The sequence below is a fragment of the Brachyhypopomus gauderio genome, chromosome 11 (genome assembly GCF_052324685.1).
Source record: "Brachyhypopomus gauderio isolate BG-103 chromosome 11, BGAUD_0.2, whole genome shotgun sequence".
NCBI classification, from domain to species: domain Eukaryota; kingdom Metazoa; phylum Chordata; class Actinopteri; order Gymnotiformes; family Hypopomidae; genus Brachyhypopomus; species Brachyhypopomus gauderio.
This window is the reverse complement of record NC_135221.1, coordinates 3,600,720-3,614,803: the sequence shown is the minus strand read 5'-3', so window position 1 is coordinate 3,614,803 and position 14,084 is coordinate 3,600,720. Positions and strand designations below refer to the sequence as shown.

The 14,084-nt window shown below is 44.1% G+C and overlaps 1 protein-coding gene across 3 annotated transcripts in view; it reads left to right on the top strand.

Annotated features, from left to right (window-relative positions):
- Nucleotides 1–573: 573 nt before the first annotated feature.
- Nucleotides 574–14,084, top strand: part of tdo2a (tryptophan 2,3-dioxygenase a) — a 13,713-nt gene continuing 202 nt past the window's right edge. Inside the window, exons 1-13 of one of the 3 annotated variants that reach the window (XM_077021099.1) lie at nt 574–609; nt 5,156–5,364; nt 5,606–5,708; nt 6,394–6,484; nt 7,101–7,171; nt 7,577–7,704; nt 8,148–8,334; nt 10,803–10,910; nt 11,031–11,142; nt 11,427–11,484; nt 12,721–12,800; nt 12,967–13,057; nt 13,504–14,084. The exon at nt 13,504–14,084 is cut by the window's right edge and continues 202 nt beyond it. In XM_077021099.1, coding sequence (XP_076877214.1) covers nt 5,330–5,364; nt 5,606–5,708; nt 6,394–6,484; nt 7,101–7,171; nt 7,577–7,704; nt 8,148–8,334; nt 10,803–10,910; nt 11,031–11,142; nt 11,427–11,484; nt 12,721–12,800; nt 12,967–13,057; nt 13,504–13,657 — 1,218 coding nt within the window. In that variant the 5' untranslated portion in view covers nt 574–609; nt 5,156–5,329 and the 3' untranslated portion in view covers nt 13,658–14,084. The other 2 variants (XM_077021097.1, XM_077021098.1) reach the window with 2 other exon arrangements.

Below are 14,084 nucleotides of genomic sequence, written 5' to 3'. Positions count from 1 at the left end.
ATAAAATAAATCAAGGGTATACTAACCCAAAACATCAAATTATTTATTTTTTGTGGCCTGGGGTCTTATGCCTGACTATTGTTCCTGACATACAGTTTATTGGTTTAAGTCATGCTGGTTATTGTGATTGTGTTTATGGCTGCATACCTGCTAACACGTTGTCTAATGGAAACTCTCTGTTCAGTAAAAGCAACCAGCAACTGTTTCTACATGATCATCTGTATGACCACCATGGAGGTGAATTTATGACCAATTTAAGCTCGAAACAGATTTTTTTTGTCTTGCTGTGATTTTCTATTTGATATTTCCTCATAAGAAGTGAAGAAAAATGTACCAACACTCAGTGAGGTACGTAACAGATTGCACTCAGAGATTGTGAGGTATGTAACAGATTGCACCTCTGGTGCACTAGGTGCCTGGGCATTAACCCTTCATCTCCCGAGTCTCCAGTTTCATTTTGTAGTGTTTGAGCGCTGCAGACACTGCTTGTCTGTGAGTGTGGATGAAGATCTTCTCATCCCTTGTGTGCTTCATCTAGCTCCGTTGATGTCACTTCCTGCTGCAGTAGTGTTCCATTACGTCCATGTGGTCCGACCCACTCCACCTGAGGTTTGTTACAGAGGCATATTCGAATTGTCCTTGTTCTTAAATGTTAATCATCCGAGCTGGTGAGTGAATTTTGTGTGTACATAATTAGTAACATACATTTCAACAAAGCTACTAGAAAACCGATGTGACGGGCGGGGGTGAGCAACAAAAAGGAAGCGATCACGCCAAGTCTCAGGGAAAAATGATGGTTTAATAGAAAGTGTGCAAACCTAAAACCCGTGCAATACCTCCAAATTAAGGATATAATGACCAGCGGTCAACTGGTACAAAGACAAGACATATATAGGCAAACAAACGACCCTCAGGTGAGACGGATCACGGGCTCCGCCCACCTGAGGGACGCACATGACGTCACCAAACAACAACAACAACAGCCGCTGTGGACAGAGGCGGCCGATAGGGGGCCGCCTCACCGTGACAATCGAACTGTTTAAGAATCCTTCAATAATCTCTTAGAAGAAACAAAAACATCATAGACATGTTTGGACAGAGTGATAAAAATGACCATTTAGGAATTAACTGTGATACTGTAGACAGCAAATGGTCTAGAGGTGCTAAATATAAATGTATTAAAAGTAGCCACTGAAATAATTAGCACAAAAGGATCAGTTGGCATCCCATGTTCAGTTCATCATCATGCTCACTGTCATTAATATAGTTGTCTACTGCAACACTTGCAACAGATTTAATCAGCTTTATATTGGAGAAACCTAGAGAAGATTGCTGATTGGTTTGCTGAACACCTTTGCACCATCAGGATTAAGGATTTGTCATTTCCACTACCAAGGTATTATAATAATATATAATGAACATTATACTGTATTAATTATGTTTGCATTGCCAGTTGTTGCTATGGCAGCAATGAAATTAGGAAAATAACATCTATAGAAAAAGAATATCATGAAATGAATGTTATGATTTAAGTATCTTTTGAATATCTAATTTTTTCTTATGCAAACTGGTTCCTCATACTAATTCAGAAGCACTTACACACTCAACTCTATTTACACACTCAACTCTATTCATCTCACTAAAATACATCACAGTTACTTGCCTGTCTTTGGATTTCTTTTGCAAACTTATCACCATGACTACCATCATAACTACTACCGTCATAACTACTACCATCATAACTACTACCATCATAACTACTACCGTCATTAGTACTACCGTCATGACTATGTACTTGGACTAAGACTAGACGTACCAGCCGTATCTACTTCTGTAGAAGATCTCTGAGAAACATCATAATTCCTGAGGAGTATCAACTCTACTTTAAGCCCAACTTTTAAGCAACTCAAAAACCACAGTCACAGTTACAGGCCAGCGCTATCTACTTTAAGTGTAGTAGTACAATTACTAGACATTTAGCAGCTGTTCGGAGAATCCATAAACCTAATGATGAAATAGATAATATGAAAATCAAGATTAAATGCACATATCATTCTGACCCTAACATCCTTTTTAAATGCTGGGGTTTAATCCACTGACTGAATTCAAATATGTTTCAATTCATGGCTCATACTAAAAACTAGATGTCGGCTAGAAAGAAAGAACCGTATCGCTGGACTGATTGCTCCTCCTGCCAGATTAACCCACGAACGTTGTCACAATTCCCAGTGGTTTGAAATTAACTCCTCCTGAATTATCTGTCCAATCAAAAGGCCTAAAATTTGTACAGTCCTTTTCCGTTAATGACACTAAATATTTTTCCAGTGTTTGAGACATTTTTCTTTAATACAAATGGCCAAAATACTCAATATATACATCATGATGCTAGTGAAAACTTTGGCTTTGTCACGTTGAGGCGCAACTCGAGGAAGACCCTGTGTGCGCCTTCCAGCTGGCCTCAGCCCGGCGGCTAGAGGAGAGGGAACCCGAACTGGCAGAGTCCCTCCGCCAGGGCGCGGTACGGATTTGGAGGGGGCGACACTCCCCTCCATCTCGCGTCCTCTCGCCTCTGATGGTGGGCTCCTGCGTCTTCGGTGCTACCGAGTCCACCCCAGAGAGCGAGTTTGGGGAGGTGGACTCCGAGGAGGAGGAGCAAGAGGACGCGGAAGAGACCTACCCTCCCTCTCTGTATGATGTAGTCCACGATGGAGGGGAGGAGGAAGAGGCATACCCTCCGGAGGACTCCGCCTCCACCGTGGACTACGGTAGGGAGGAGGCGGAGTCGGAGGAGGAATCGGAGGAAGAGGATTACCTCCCTCCGCCCGTGTGCTCCTCTCGCACCGCAGAGAATGGTGAGGAAGACGAGGGCTCCTATACTACGGAGGAAGCAGAGAGCCCTCCCCCCTCAGAAAGGTCTGCGGAGACCGTGAGAGGGAAGCGGACGCCCTCTTCCACTCGCTCCGGCGACAGTGCTATGGACTGCTCCCGGGGTGGCAGCCCGGAGCAGTCCATGGAGTGGAGCCGGGGAGAAGAGGAGGAGGAGGCAATGGAGACCGAGGGGGACCACCCACACGGCCCGCTCGGCCAATCCGCCAGCCGCGCTGCACCGGGCACGTCTGCCCGCCGCGCTGCACCGGGCACGTCTGCCCGCCGCGCTGCACCTGGCGGAGAGTCCGCAGCGAAAGCAGGAAGGGGACTGCCCAACGCAGCGCCAGCAGCTCCAGACCTCTCTCCCCTGCTCGCTCTCCTCCTGGCGCACAGCCTGGTGCCTGTTACGTGTTTGTCTGTCCCAATGTTTGTGAGTCTTCCCGTCTATGTACCAAACCCAAATATATATACCAAATGTATATATATATATATACAGTTGTGATCAAATTTATTCAACCCCCACTGAAATAAAGTGTTTTGGCCAGTTTGACATTGATTTTGATCATTTCAGTCATCTTATTTACAATTATATCAAAGAGGCACTTATAAATTAGACAAACATAACATAATATTTATGATGGAATAACCACAAATGTCTTTACTGTGCTCACATCATTATCAGTTTTATTCAACCCCCTAGTGACATTATTTTTTAGTACTTAGTACAACATCCTTTTCCAGTTATGACAGCTTTCAAGCGTGAAGCATAGCTTGACACAAGTGTCTTGCAGCGACCTATGGGTATCTTAGCCCATTCTTCATGGGCAAAAGCCTCCAGTTCAGTCACATTCTTAGGCTTGCGCACTGCAACTGCCTTCTTTAGGTCCCACCAGAGGTTCTCAATTGGATTTAAGTCTGGTGATTGCGATGGCCACTCTAGAATGTTCCAGCCTTTCATGTTCAACCATGCTCTAGTGGACTTGGATGTGTGCTTCGGTTCATTGTCCTGTTGGAAGGTCCAACGTCTCCCAAGCCGCAGGTTTGTGACTGACTCCATCACATTTTCCTCCAAGATCTCCTGGTACTGAAGGGAATTCATGGTACCCTGCACACGTTGAAGCTTTCCTGTACCATTAGAAGCAAAACAGCCCCAAAGCATAATTGACCCCCCGCCATGCTTCACAGTAGGCAAGGTGTTCTTTTGTTCATAAGCCTGGTTCTTCCTTCTCCAAACATAGCGCTGGTCCATTGTCCCAAACAGTTCTAATTTAGTTTCATCTGACCACAGTACACTGTTCCAAAACCTTTGTGGCTTGTCCACATGACTTTTGGCATACTGCAGTCGACTTTTCTTGTTCTTTGGAGTCAGCAAGGGGGTGCGTCTGGGCGTTCTGGCATGGAGGTCTTCGTTATGCAGTGCGCGCCTTATTGTCTGAGCTGAAACTTCAGTGCCCACATCTGACAAGTCTTTTTTCAGTTCCTTAGCAGTCTCGCGGGGATTTTTCTCCACATTACGCTTCAGGTAGCGCACAGCAGTCGCGGTCAGGATCTTCTTTCTGCCACGACCAGGTAACGTTTCCACTGTGCCCTTTAACTTGAACTTGCGAATGATACTTCCGATAGTGTCTCTTGGAATATTTAACAACTTCGCAATCTTTTTATATCCATTGCCATTCTTGTGAAGAGCAATAACCTCTTCTCTTGTCTTCTGGGACCATTCTCTTGCCTTCACCATGCTTGGAAACACACCAGTAGATGTCTAGAAGGACCTGAGTATCACAGTCCTTTTAAATCTGCCTAATTGGTGCTTATCATGTTTGATTGCTGCTCATTGACATCCACAGATGTTTTCAATACCTGATGGAAAACACTGGAATGAACCTCTGTTCTTAGGAGTGGTAGTCGTAAAGGGGTTGAATAATTGTGTCAATGAAGAAATCACAAAAAGGCCATTTAATACTTTATGACAAAAAAAATTGATGCTATCTTAGTTGCATTTAGTTCTTTAACAAGTCCTTGTAAGATTTCATTATGAACACAATTACAAATGTGCACTGAATTCCATAAAACCCTTCGCAGCATTGGGGGTTGAATAAATTTGATCACAACTGTATATATATACACAAATTCTACAAATGTTTTATATTCCTTCTGAAGTATCTTGGTAGTGTGCTTAACCTGTGTTAAGAATTTATGGCAAATTTAAGCTTTAACCAGATTTGAAAACTAAAATATTGAGGTCACTCTTCTCGTGTGTGATGATTTTGAGTGTAAATGTGTTTGTCAGATTTCACTCCAGATAAGGAGGGCCAAAGTACAGTGGCCATCACCTGCCAGGAGGCGGAGCAAGAGAGACGGAGCTGATTGGCTGACAAATGAATGACAGCAGCATTTAAAATGCACTACCATGACCCATCACTAAAGACAAACTGTTCCTCTGTTGTATGCCAATACTGAAGCCATGAGTGCGTGTCCCTTCTTCCAGAGGAAACAACCGTGTGTATTCTCACATGTGTTTCTTGGCAATCTTTCATATCTGAATTCAATTATAGAAAATTTGATAATAGTTAGATAATAGATTTTGACTCAAAATGAAACTAAGTAAATTATTTATGACAGATGATCAGATGGTTTTTGGTTTTACATTCGAAAAGCAAAATTGTGTAAAGGATTAATTTAGTGAGGTGGTTTATGTGTGGTGTACATTTACAGTCTTGATTGTTTTTTCAAACCTCAGGGTGACAAACACACTGCAGATGAAGGAGGATGAGGATGATGAAGCTCAGAGTGGTGTTAACAAGGCCAGCAAAGGTGACATCATCTACGGAGACTACCTTCAGGTATCTGCTGCACCCAAAACACACTCATATTCACACTTTAGCACCCAAAACACACTCCTATTCACACTTCAGCACCTAGAACTCACTCCTATTCACATAAGAGAAAATAAAACACCCGTCCAAATATCTGAATACGCGCTAATTGACATGCACAACTGTATATCAACATTTGGCTTAATAACAGTCATTTCAGTCATGACTCATTTGCACAGGTTTTTACCAAGAGATTATCATGAATTTGACTGAATAAAGTCCCTTGTGTTGGGTTGGAGGAATTTCTTTTGGACATTTACAAAACTTGAATTAATCTTAGACATCTGTTTACACTGTAGGCCTACACACTGTTCAGTTCTAACGTTATTTAATATGTGAATAATATACTGGTTCACCAACTACAAGTCTAAGTCTTTAACAACTGCAAGTCTAAGTCTTGCCCATGCTTGCCTTCAGGTGGAAAACATTTGTGCATGATATAATCTGTTTAAATAAAACCTGCTGGTTGTGCGTCTGGATCCTGGTCCAGATTACAATGTCGACCGGCTGCATTTTTTCGTTTGTTGTCTTTTGTCTTGGTGTTGCCTTGTGCTGGATGTCTGTGTTGTTGTGTGTTGATCTGTGATGCGGAGGCACGAGTTTGGAGCTGTACTTCAAGCCCGTCTCCGTGACTTTGTGTGTTCACCCTCAGCTGGATAAGATCGTGTCCTCCCAGCTGCTGCAGAGCGCGCTCAAGGGGAACAGCATCCATGACGAGCACCTGTTCATCGTCACTCATCAAGGTGAGCACGTTGTTTCCCCCGCAAAAAAAAAAAAAAAAACAAATCCATTTCACACTGAGTGCCCTCCGGCGACCCCCTCGCACCTTATGGCCCCGATTTAATGGGCATCTGCTTCCTCCGTAAGGCAACAATAACCCTGTCAGCATGCCGCTCTCTGGTTGTTAGGCAGTCTTATAGCTGCTCCTTATAAAACACATGCAGGTTGGCTTCAACTACACCAGTGCCAATAATGCATATCGCTGCGATTTTGTTACGAATTTGGGCGTTTGGTCCAGTTCACTGGGCACATTCTCAGAGTCCTGCCAACACTCATATGAAGGCACTCATAAAATAGGTGGAAGTATTTTGAACATAACATTAATTAGACATTCATTAAAACTGGTCACTATTAGCTTTCTGGACCTGGTATACTTAATAGAGAGTTAAGACATAAGGAGATAATAAGGAAACGTGCAGAATTTATTGAATGGATTAATATAGAAATGTTAAAACTGGACAATATTTATCAAAATGAATGTTCCCATTGCCTAACAGGAAGGTTGCGGTGATGTTATTAGGGCATAAACATGGCATGGTGAGCTGTGTGTGCTCATTCACGGCCTCCTCTCTGTTGCAGCCTATGAACTGTGGTTTAAGCAGATTCTCTGGGAGCTGGACTCAGTGAGAGAGATTTTCATAAGTGGACATGTGAGTATTGCTCAATCTGCTGCACACACACTGCAGAACACCCCCCCCCCCCAAAAAAAATAAAAATAAATAAATACTTGCAGAGACAAAGCAGCGCGAGACTGCCACCTTCAGTTCAGTTTCATACACTTCGAGTCAGATTGTGTGTGTGTGAGAGACAGCAGGAGACACACTATAGAACCGTCAAGGTTGAACACTAGACGGTGATAAAGCATTTTAGCAAAGGTCCAGAAAAGATGAAACGGGATGAAAAGATCCACTCTTCTCTCTTATCCACTTCTCCTTCATGTCTCATGAAAGAAACGGTGCTGGGAAGCTTCTAAAAGCACTCCAGGCTCCGAGACACTCAGATTGTCTCCCTGAGAAGGCGGAGCCTCTCTCTCATAGCTCCTCCTCTCCCCTCAGGTACGTGACGAGCGAAACATGTTGAAGGTCAACACTCGCATACACAGGATCGTTATGATATTCCGGCTGCTGGTTGACCAGTTCGCCGTACTGGAAACCATGACGGCCTTGGACTTCTTCGATTTCAGGTGCGTCACCGTCACCTTTGACCCCTGCTGCTTGGCACGGCATCAACAACACGTGAGATTATTACGGCAGGGGAGTCTGGGACAGAAAGGACAATATTGACACTGAAAATGTACTAACCTTTAATCTGGGCAGAGATTACAGCACACAGCAGTCAAGCACATGTACTGACCAGTAGTAATGTAAAGCACACAATTTAAAAAAAGAGTAAAATTAGGAAGTGTTTGTCGATCTTCTTACACTTATATAATAGCTACAGCTTAATTACGAATCTTATGAAGTTTCAACTGTGCATTTGTGTAATGCACAAGTGTGTTCATGGGAAACACGATTTGATTTGTTCATGAGTATCATATGAATATCATGCATAGGTAACGTATAATCACTTGTAGGTAGTGGGTGTGTGGATATGAGTTTGGAGACTAAAGAGCGTTTGTGTGTGCAGGGAATATCTGTCACCAGCGTCTGGGTTCCAAAGCCTGCAGTTCCGCCTGTTGGAGAATAAGATTGGAGTTCCTGGCAACCAGAGGGTTCCTTACAACAGACGACATTACAGAGACAATTTCAGCAGTGCAGAGACTGAACGGCTCCTCTGTTCAGAGAAGGAACCAAGTTTGTTGAAGCTGGTGGAGGTAAATAACACAACACAACCTTACAACACACAACTACACAACACAACCTTACAACACACAACTACACAACACAACCTTACAACACACAACTACACAACACAACCTTACAACACACACGACATCTAACCACATAACACACAACCTTACAACACACACATCTAACCATACAACCACATAACACACAACCATACAACACACACAACATCCAACCATACAACCACATAACACACAACCTTACAACACACACATCTAACCACATAACACACAACCTTACAACACACACAACATCCAACCATACAACCACATAACACACAACCTTACAACACACACATCTAACCATACAACCACATAACACACAACCATACAACACACACAACATCTAACCATACAACCACATAACACACAACCTTACAACACACACAACACACAAATATACAACTACATAACACAACCTTATGGGCAGTCATGGCCTAGTGGTAGGGAACTGGTCTTGTGACCGGAGGGTCGTGGGTTCGATTCCCAAACAGGCCATGACTGAGGTGCCCTTGAGCAAGGCACCTAACCCCAACTGCTCCCCGGGCGCCAGGTTAGGGCTGCCCACCGCTCTGGGCACGTGTGCACCACAGCCCCCTAGTAATCACTAGTGTGTGTGTGTTCTAACTGCACAGATGGGTTAAAAGTGGAGGACAAATTCCGATTGCGGTGTAAAAAATCATAATTGACAAAAATATGGCGCATTTACCTTACAACACACACATCTAACCACATAACACACAAACTTACAACAAACACAACATCTAACCATACAACCACAGAACACACAACCTTACAACCTTACACCACATAACTTACAACACTCACAACATACAACCACAACACACACAACATCTAACCATACAACCACATAACGCACAACCTTACAACACACACAACATCTAACCACATAACAAACAAACACAACATCTAACCATACAACCACAGAACACACAACCTTACAACATACAACCTTACACCACATAACGCACAACCTTACAACACACACAAAATCTAACCATACAACCACATAACGCACAACCTTACAACACACACAACCTCACAACACACACACACAACATCTAACCATACAACCACATAACACACAACCTTACAACACACACACATCTAACCATACAACACACACATCTAACCTTACAACACACACATCTAACCATACAACCACATAACACACAACCTTACAACACACACATCTAACCATACAACCACATAACACACAACCTTACAACACACACATCTAACCATACAACCACATAACGCACAACCTTACAACACACACAACATCTAAACATACAACCACATAACACAACCTTACAACACACACAACATCTAAACATACAACCACATAACACACAACATCTAACCATACAACCACATAACACACAACCTTACAACACACACAACATCTAACCATACAACCACATAACACACAACCTTACAACACACACATCTAACCATACAACCACATAACACACAACCTTACAACACACACAACATCTAACCATACAACTTTTCAACCCTAAATCTATATGCCATCTGTATGTCACCACCAACACACACTACACAATCACACTACACACAAGGGCAGCACGGAGATGTTTTCTCAGTGGTCTGTGACGTTCTGGACGTGCCCGTCAGACCCCGATCAAACCCACTGCTGTGTGTTCATCTCCACACAGTTCACCTGTCCACCGGGGCACACACTTAATCTCCTGCCTCTTAAACTTTACAGCATTTTGACATGAGTAATGTCCAGTAAGGACAGTAATTGCTAAATTATCTTTCATTTTAGTAAGGCTAGGCATTCAGGCATGGCCAACATCAGTCGGCTCTGATGACAGATGGTGGTGAGTCAGCACTTTGTCCTCTGATGCTGGAGAATAATCCTTTCGTTTACAGCCTTTGCCAGACGTTTTTATCCGGAGCGCCTCGTGGGTTTTGTCACTAGGACAGTGTGTGTGCTCCCTGGGGTCCAACTCTGGCCATAGAGGCTGCTAGCACCTTATTTTACCTGCTTCAGCAGGGGAGATATAGGGGAACATTAATAATAATAATAAATAATAATAATAATAATAATAATAACACACTTTATTTATATAGCACTTTCCTAAACACAGTTTACAAAGTGATTTAAATAAAATTAAAAGAAATTATGTAGGAATGCAGTAAATATTTAATATTTACAAATTAAAGAATAGAATGAATGAGAAAAAAAATAAAATGAATTTACAGTTGAGTTAAGAGAAAAATAGTGGTTGGAGGAAGGGTGGAGAAGGGTGTAGCTGATTACATGAGCACATCTCCAGGGGTTGTGGCCATGACCTGAGGTTTTCAGCAGTACCTGTGGCTTTCTGTAAATATAGTATCTTAATCATATGCAATCTACTGGCTGATTAAGGACTTTTATTTTGCAGGAATGGTTGGAGAGGACTCCGGGTCTAGAGATGGACGGATTCAACTTCTGGGGAAAACTTCAAACAAACATTTTTGATGGACTGAGCAGAGAGAAAGAGATAATAGAGGTTTGATATGGATCTCTTAACTGTCATTCGTCACAACTCTCTTGACAATTAAAACCTAAAACACAAGATAAACAGACCCCCCCCCCCCCCAAACCCCCCTCTTCCATTGACTCCTGTTAGTTAAAGCCGGCCTCCGAGATGAAGAATGAGATGCTGGCGGACCTGAATAAGCAGCACGACATCTTTGTGTCTCTGTTCGATGAACACAGACACGAACACTTGCAGAGTATAGGTACACACGACCCTGCCTAACACACCCCAACACCACTACCCCAACACTACCAGAGTATAGGTCCACACGACCCTGCCTAACACACCCCAACACCACCAGAGTATAGGTACACACGACCCTGCCTAACACACCCCAACACCACTACCCCAACACTACCAGAGTATAGGTACACACGACCCTGCCTAACACACCCCAACACCACTACCGAACACCACCAGAGCACCTGTGATTCAGACTTCAGAGTCTCATGAATGATCTGTGTGTGTGTGTGTGTGTGTCTGTAGGCGAGAGAAGGCTGTCCTATAAGGCTCTGCAGGGGGCTTTGATGATTTACTTCTACAGGTGAGATACCAACCTCACCAACAGGTCTGAGTACAATGATTACAAAAAACTAATCGGTCCTGGGGGACTTATTCCAGCACATCTTACCAACAGGTCCCAGATCAGCATGATTACAAACTAATTGGTCCTAGAGGACCTGTGGTTAGTCCAGCATCTTACCAACAGGTCCCAGATCAGCATTATTACAAACTAATTGGTCCCAGAGGACCTGTGGTTAGTCCAGCACATCTTACCAACTAGTCTTAGCTCAACGTAATTACACATGAGCTATTCCTGCACGGCTCACTGGAAGAGTCCATCATAGTGGAGCTATCAGTGCAGCACCTGCCCCGCCACACCTGCCCCACTTTATCTACCCCGCCACACCTGCCCCGCCACACCTGCTCCGACATACCTGCCCCGCCACACCTGACCCACTTTACCTACCCCGCCACACCTGCCCCGCCACACCTGCCCCACTTTACCTACCCCGCCACACCTGCCCCACCACACCTGCCCCGCCACACCTGCCCAAACACACCTACCCCACCATACCTACCCCACACGCTCAAATACACCTTTTCCACACCTACCCAGGGTATCTGCACATTTTTAAATCTCAAATTCAATGACTTTTAAGACCTTTTTAATACCTCTCACAAGAAAAAATAATACTATTACTGGGGATGCAGGTGTGTTCCACATCGTTGACGGGGGGGGCAGGGGGGGGGGGGGGGGGGTTGTTGGCGAACGAAAATTGTTGACGTTGTTGAGGCTGTATACTCCAACGCTAGGAATCTAGCACTAGGACCCTGGAGCGGTTATTTTCTGCATTAGCGCTAGATTCGGCAAAGTTCACATCGCGCCAGAACAACTGAACAACACACACTTATAATAATTTAATGCCTCCCCTCATAAAATTCCAGACATTTTAAGACATTTTTAGGCCTTGAATATGGAAAACTAAATTTAAGACATTTTAAGACTTTTCAAGGACCCGCGGGTACCCTGCCTACCCCAACATACCTGCCCAAACACACCTGCCCCGCCATACCTGCCCAAACACACCTGCCCCACCACACCTGACCCAGTTCTTCAGTCCTTTAGCAGATGTGTAAGATGTGACTGGACACGGAACTCAACAGACCATCAAGGAGTTAGACACCTCTGCTTGGAATTTCTGTCTCTCCATCTTTCTCTCACACACCCTCTCTCTGTTCCTCATTCTCTCTCTATCTCTCCATCTTTCGTTCTCAGAGAGGAGCCCCGCTTCCAGGTTCCATTTCAACTTCTCACGTCACTGATGGACATCGACACCCTCATGACCAAATGGAGATGTATGTGACCTCAGCAGATGGAGCGTGCACTTTAGCTTCACAACAAGGGCACAATTTCAGCAGACCTGTTAAGCAAAACGTCTCCACTTCTGATTACATTTCAACAGATGTTATTTTTAGGTCAGGCCCTTCTGTCTGGGTGGTTAATGGCTCTCTGTGTTCTCAGACAACCACGTGTGTATGGTGCACCGGATGATCGGCAGCAAGGCGGGAACCGGAGGGTCGTCTGGTTATCACTACCTGCGCTCCACCGTCAGGTACGCTGTTGCCCTGACAACACACCACTGACACCCCCCCCCCCCCCCCCCCCCCCCCAAACAAACACATGGACGTTCAGGAACTGGGACCATGTGCAGATAACGGACAGATATGACCTGGCAGAGGACTGGAATGTAGCGCAATGACGGGTCCAACCCACCTTCAGGGTTTGGGGTTGTTTCCTGTAAAAGTGAAATCATTACCGGTGCTCGTGTAATACAACCTCAAGTGTCAGTGTTTACATGTTTACACCATAGAGATGTTCCCGTGCTCCGAATGTCTTCTGTAGCTGCTTTTGTAAGTCTTATTTAGACACTGTTTACAGAAGTGGGTGGAGGATAATTTATTGGTATGCAGAAGCTATTCATAAAACCGTGGCTCCCCAAAGCAACTTTCATGCATATGCATACGGTTGCTAATGGGCGTGTGTGTGATTGTCTTGCAGTGACCGCTATAAGGTGTTTGTGGACCTCTTCAACCTGGCAACGTTCCTGGTTCCCAGATCCTGGGTGCCCAAGCTGAACCCCAACGAGCACGCGTTCCTCTACACGGCAGAGTATTGTGACAGCTCTTACTGCAGCAGCGAAGACTCAGACTAGAGAGAGGGGGAGAGAGAGAGGGAGAGAGAGAGAGAGAGACGGAGAGAGGAAAGGAGCAGTAGAGGTTGCTCCCACGCAAGCCCGTGTTGGAGGCCCATGCACACTTACTCACACTCGTGAGGAGACGGAGTTGAGCGAACACTGAGAACTGAATTACACCTTGATTAACCAATCTGCACTGCTCAACTAGACATGTCAGTGTTAGACGCTCTTGTATATACTGTCCATAAAATGTATTATAGTCACAACACACATATTTGCTAGGAGTTCACTAATTAGATCTAAATGATTATGTCTGTAAGTTATGAAAATAAGATACTTGTGTACGTTTAATACTGGAAATGTGTTTACTAAGAAATGTCTAGATTTAGATTTTTAGTTGAGTGATGACTAATAGCTTTATAAGAAAGAGAACGTTACTCAAGCA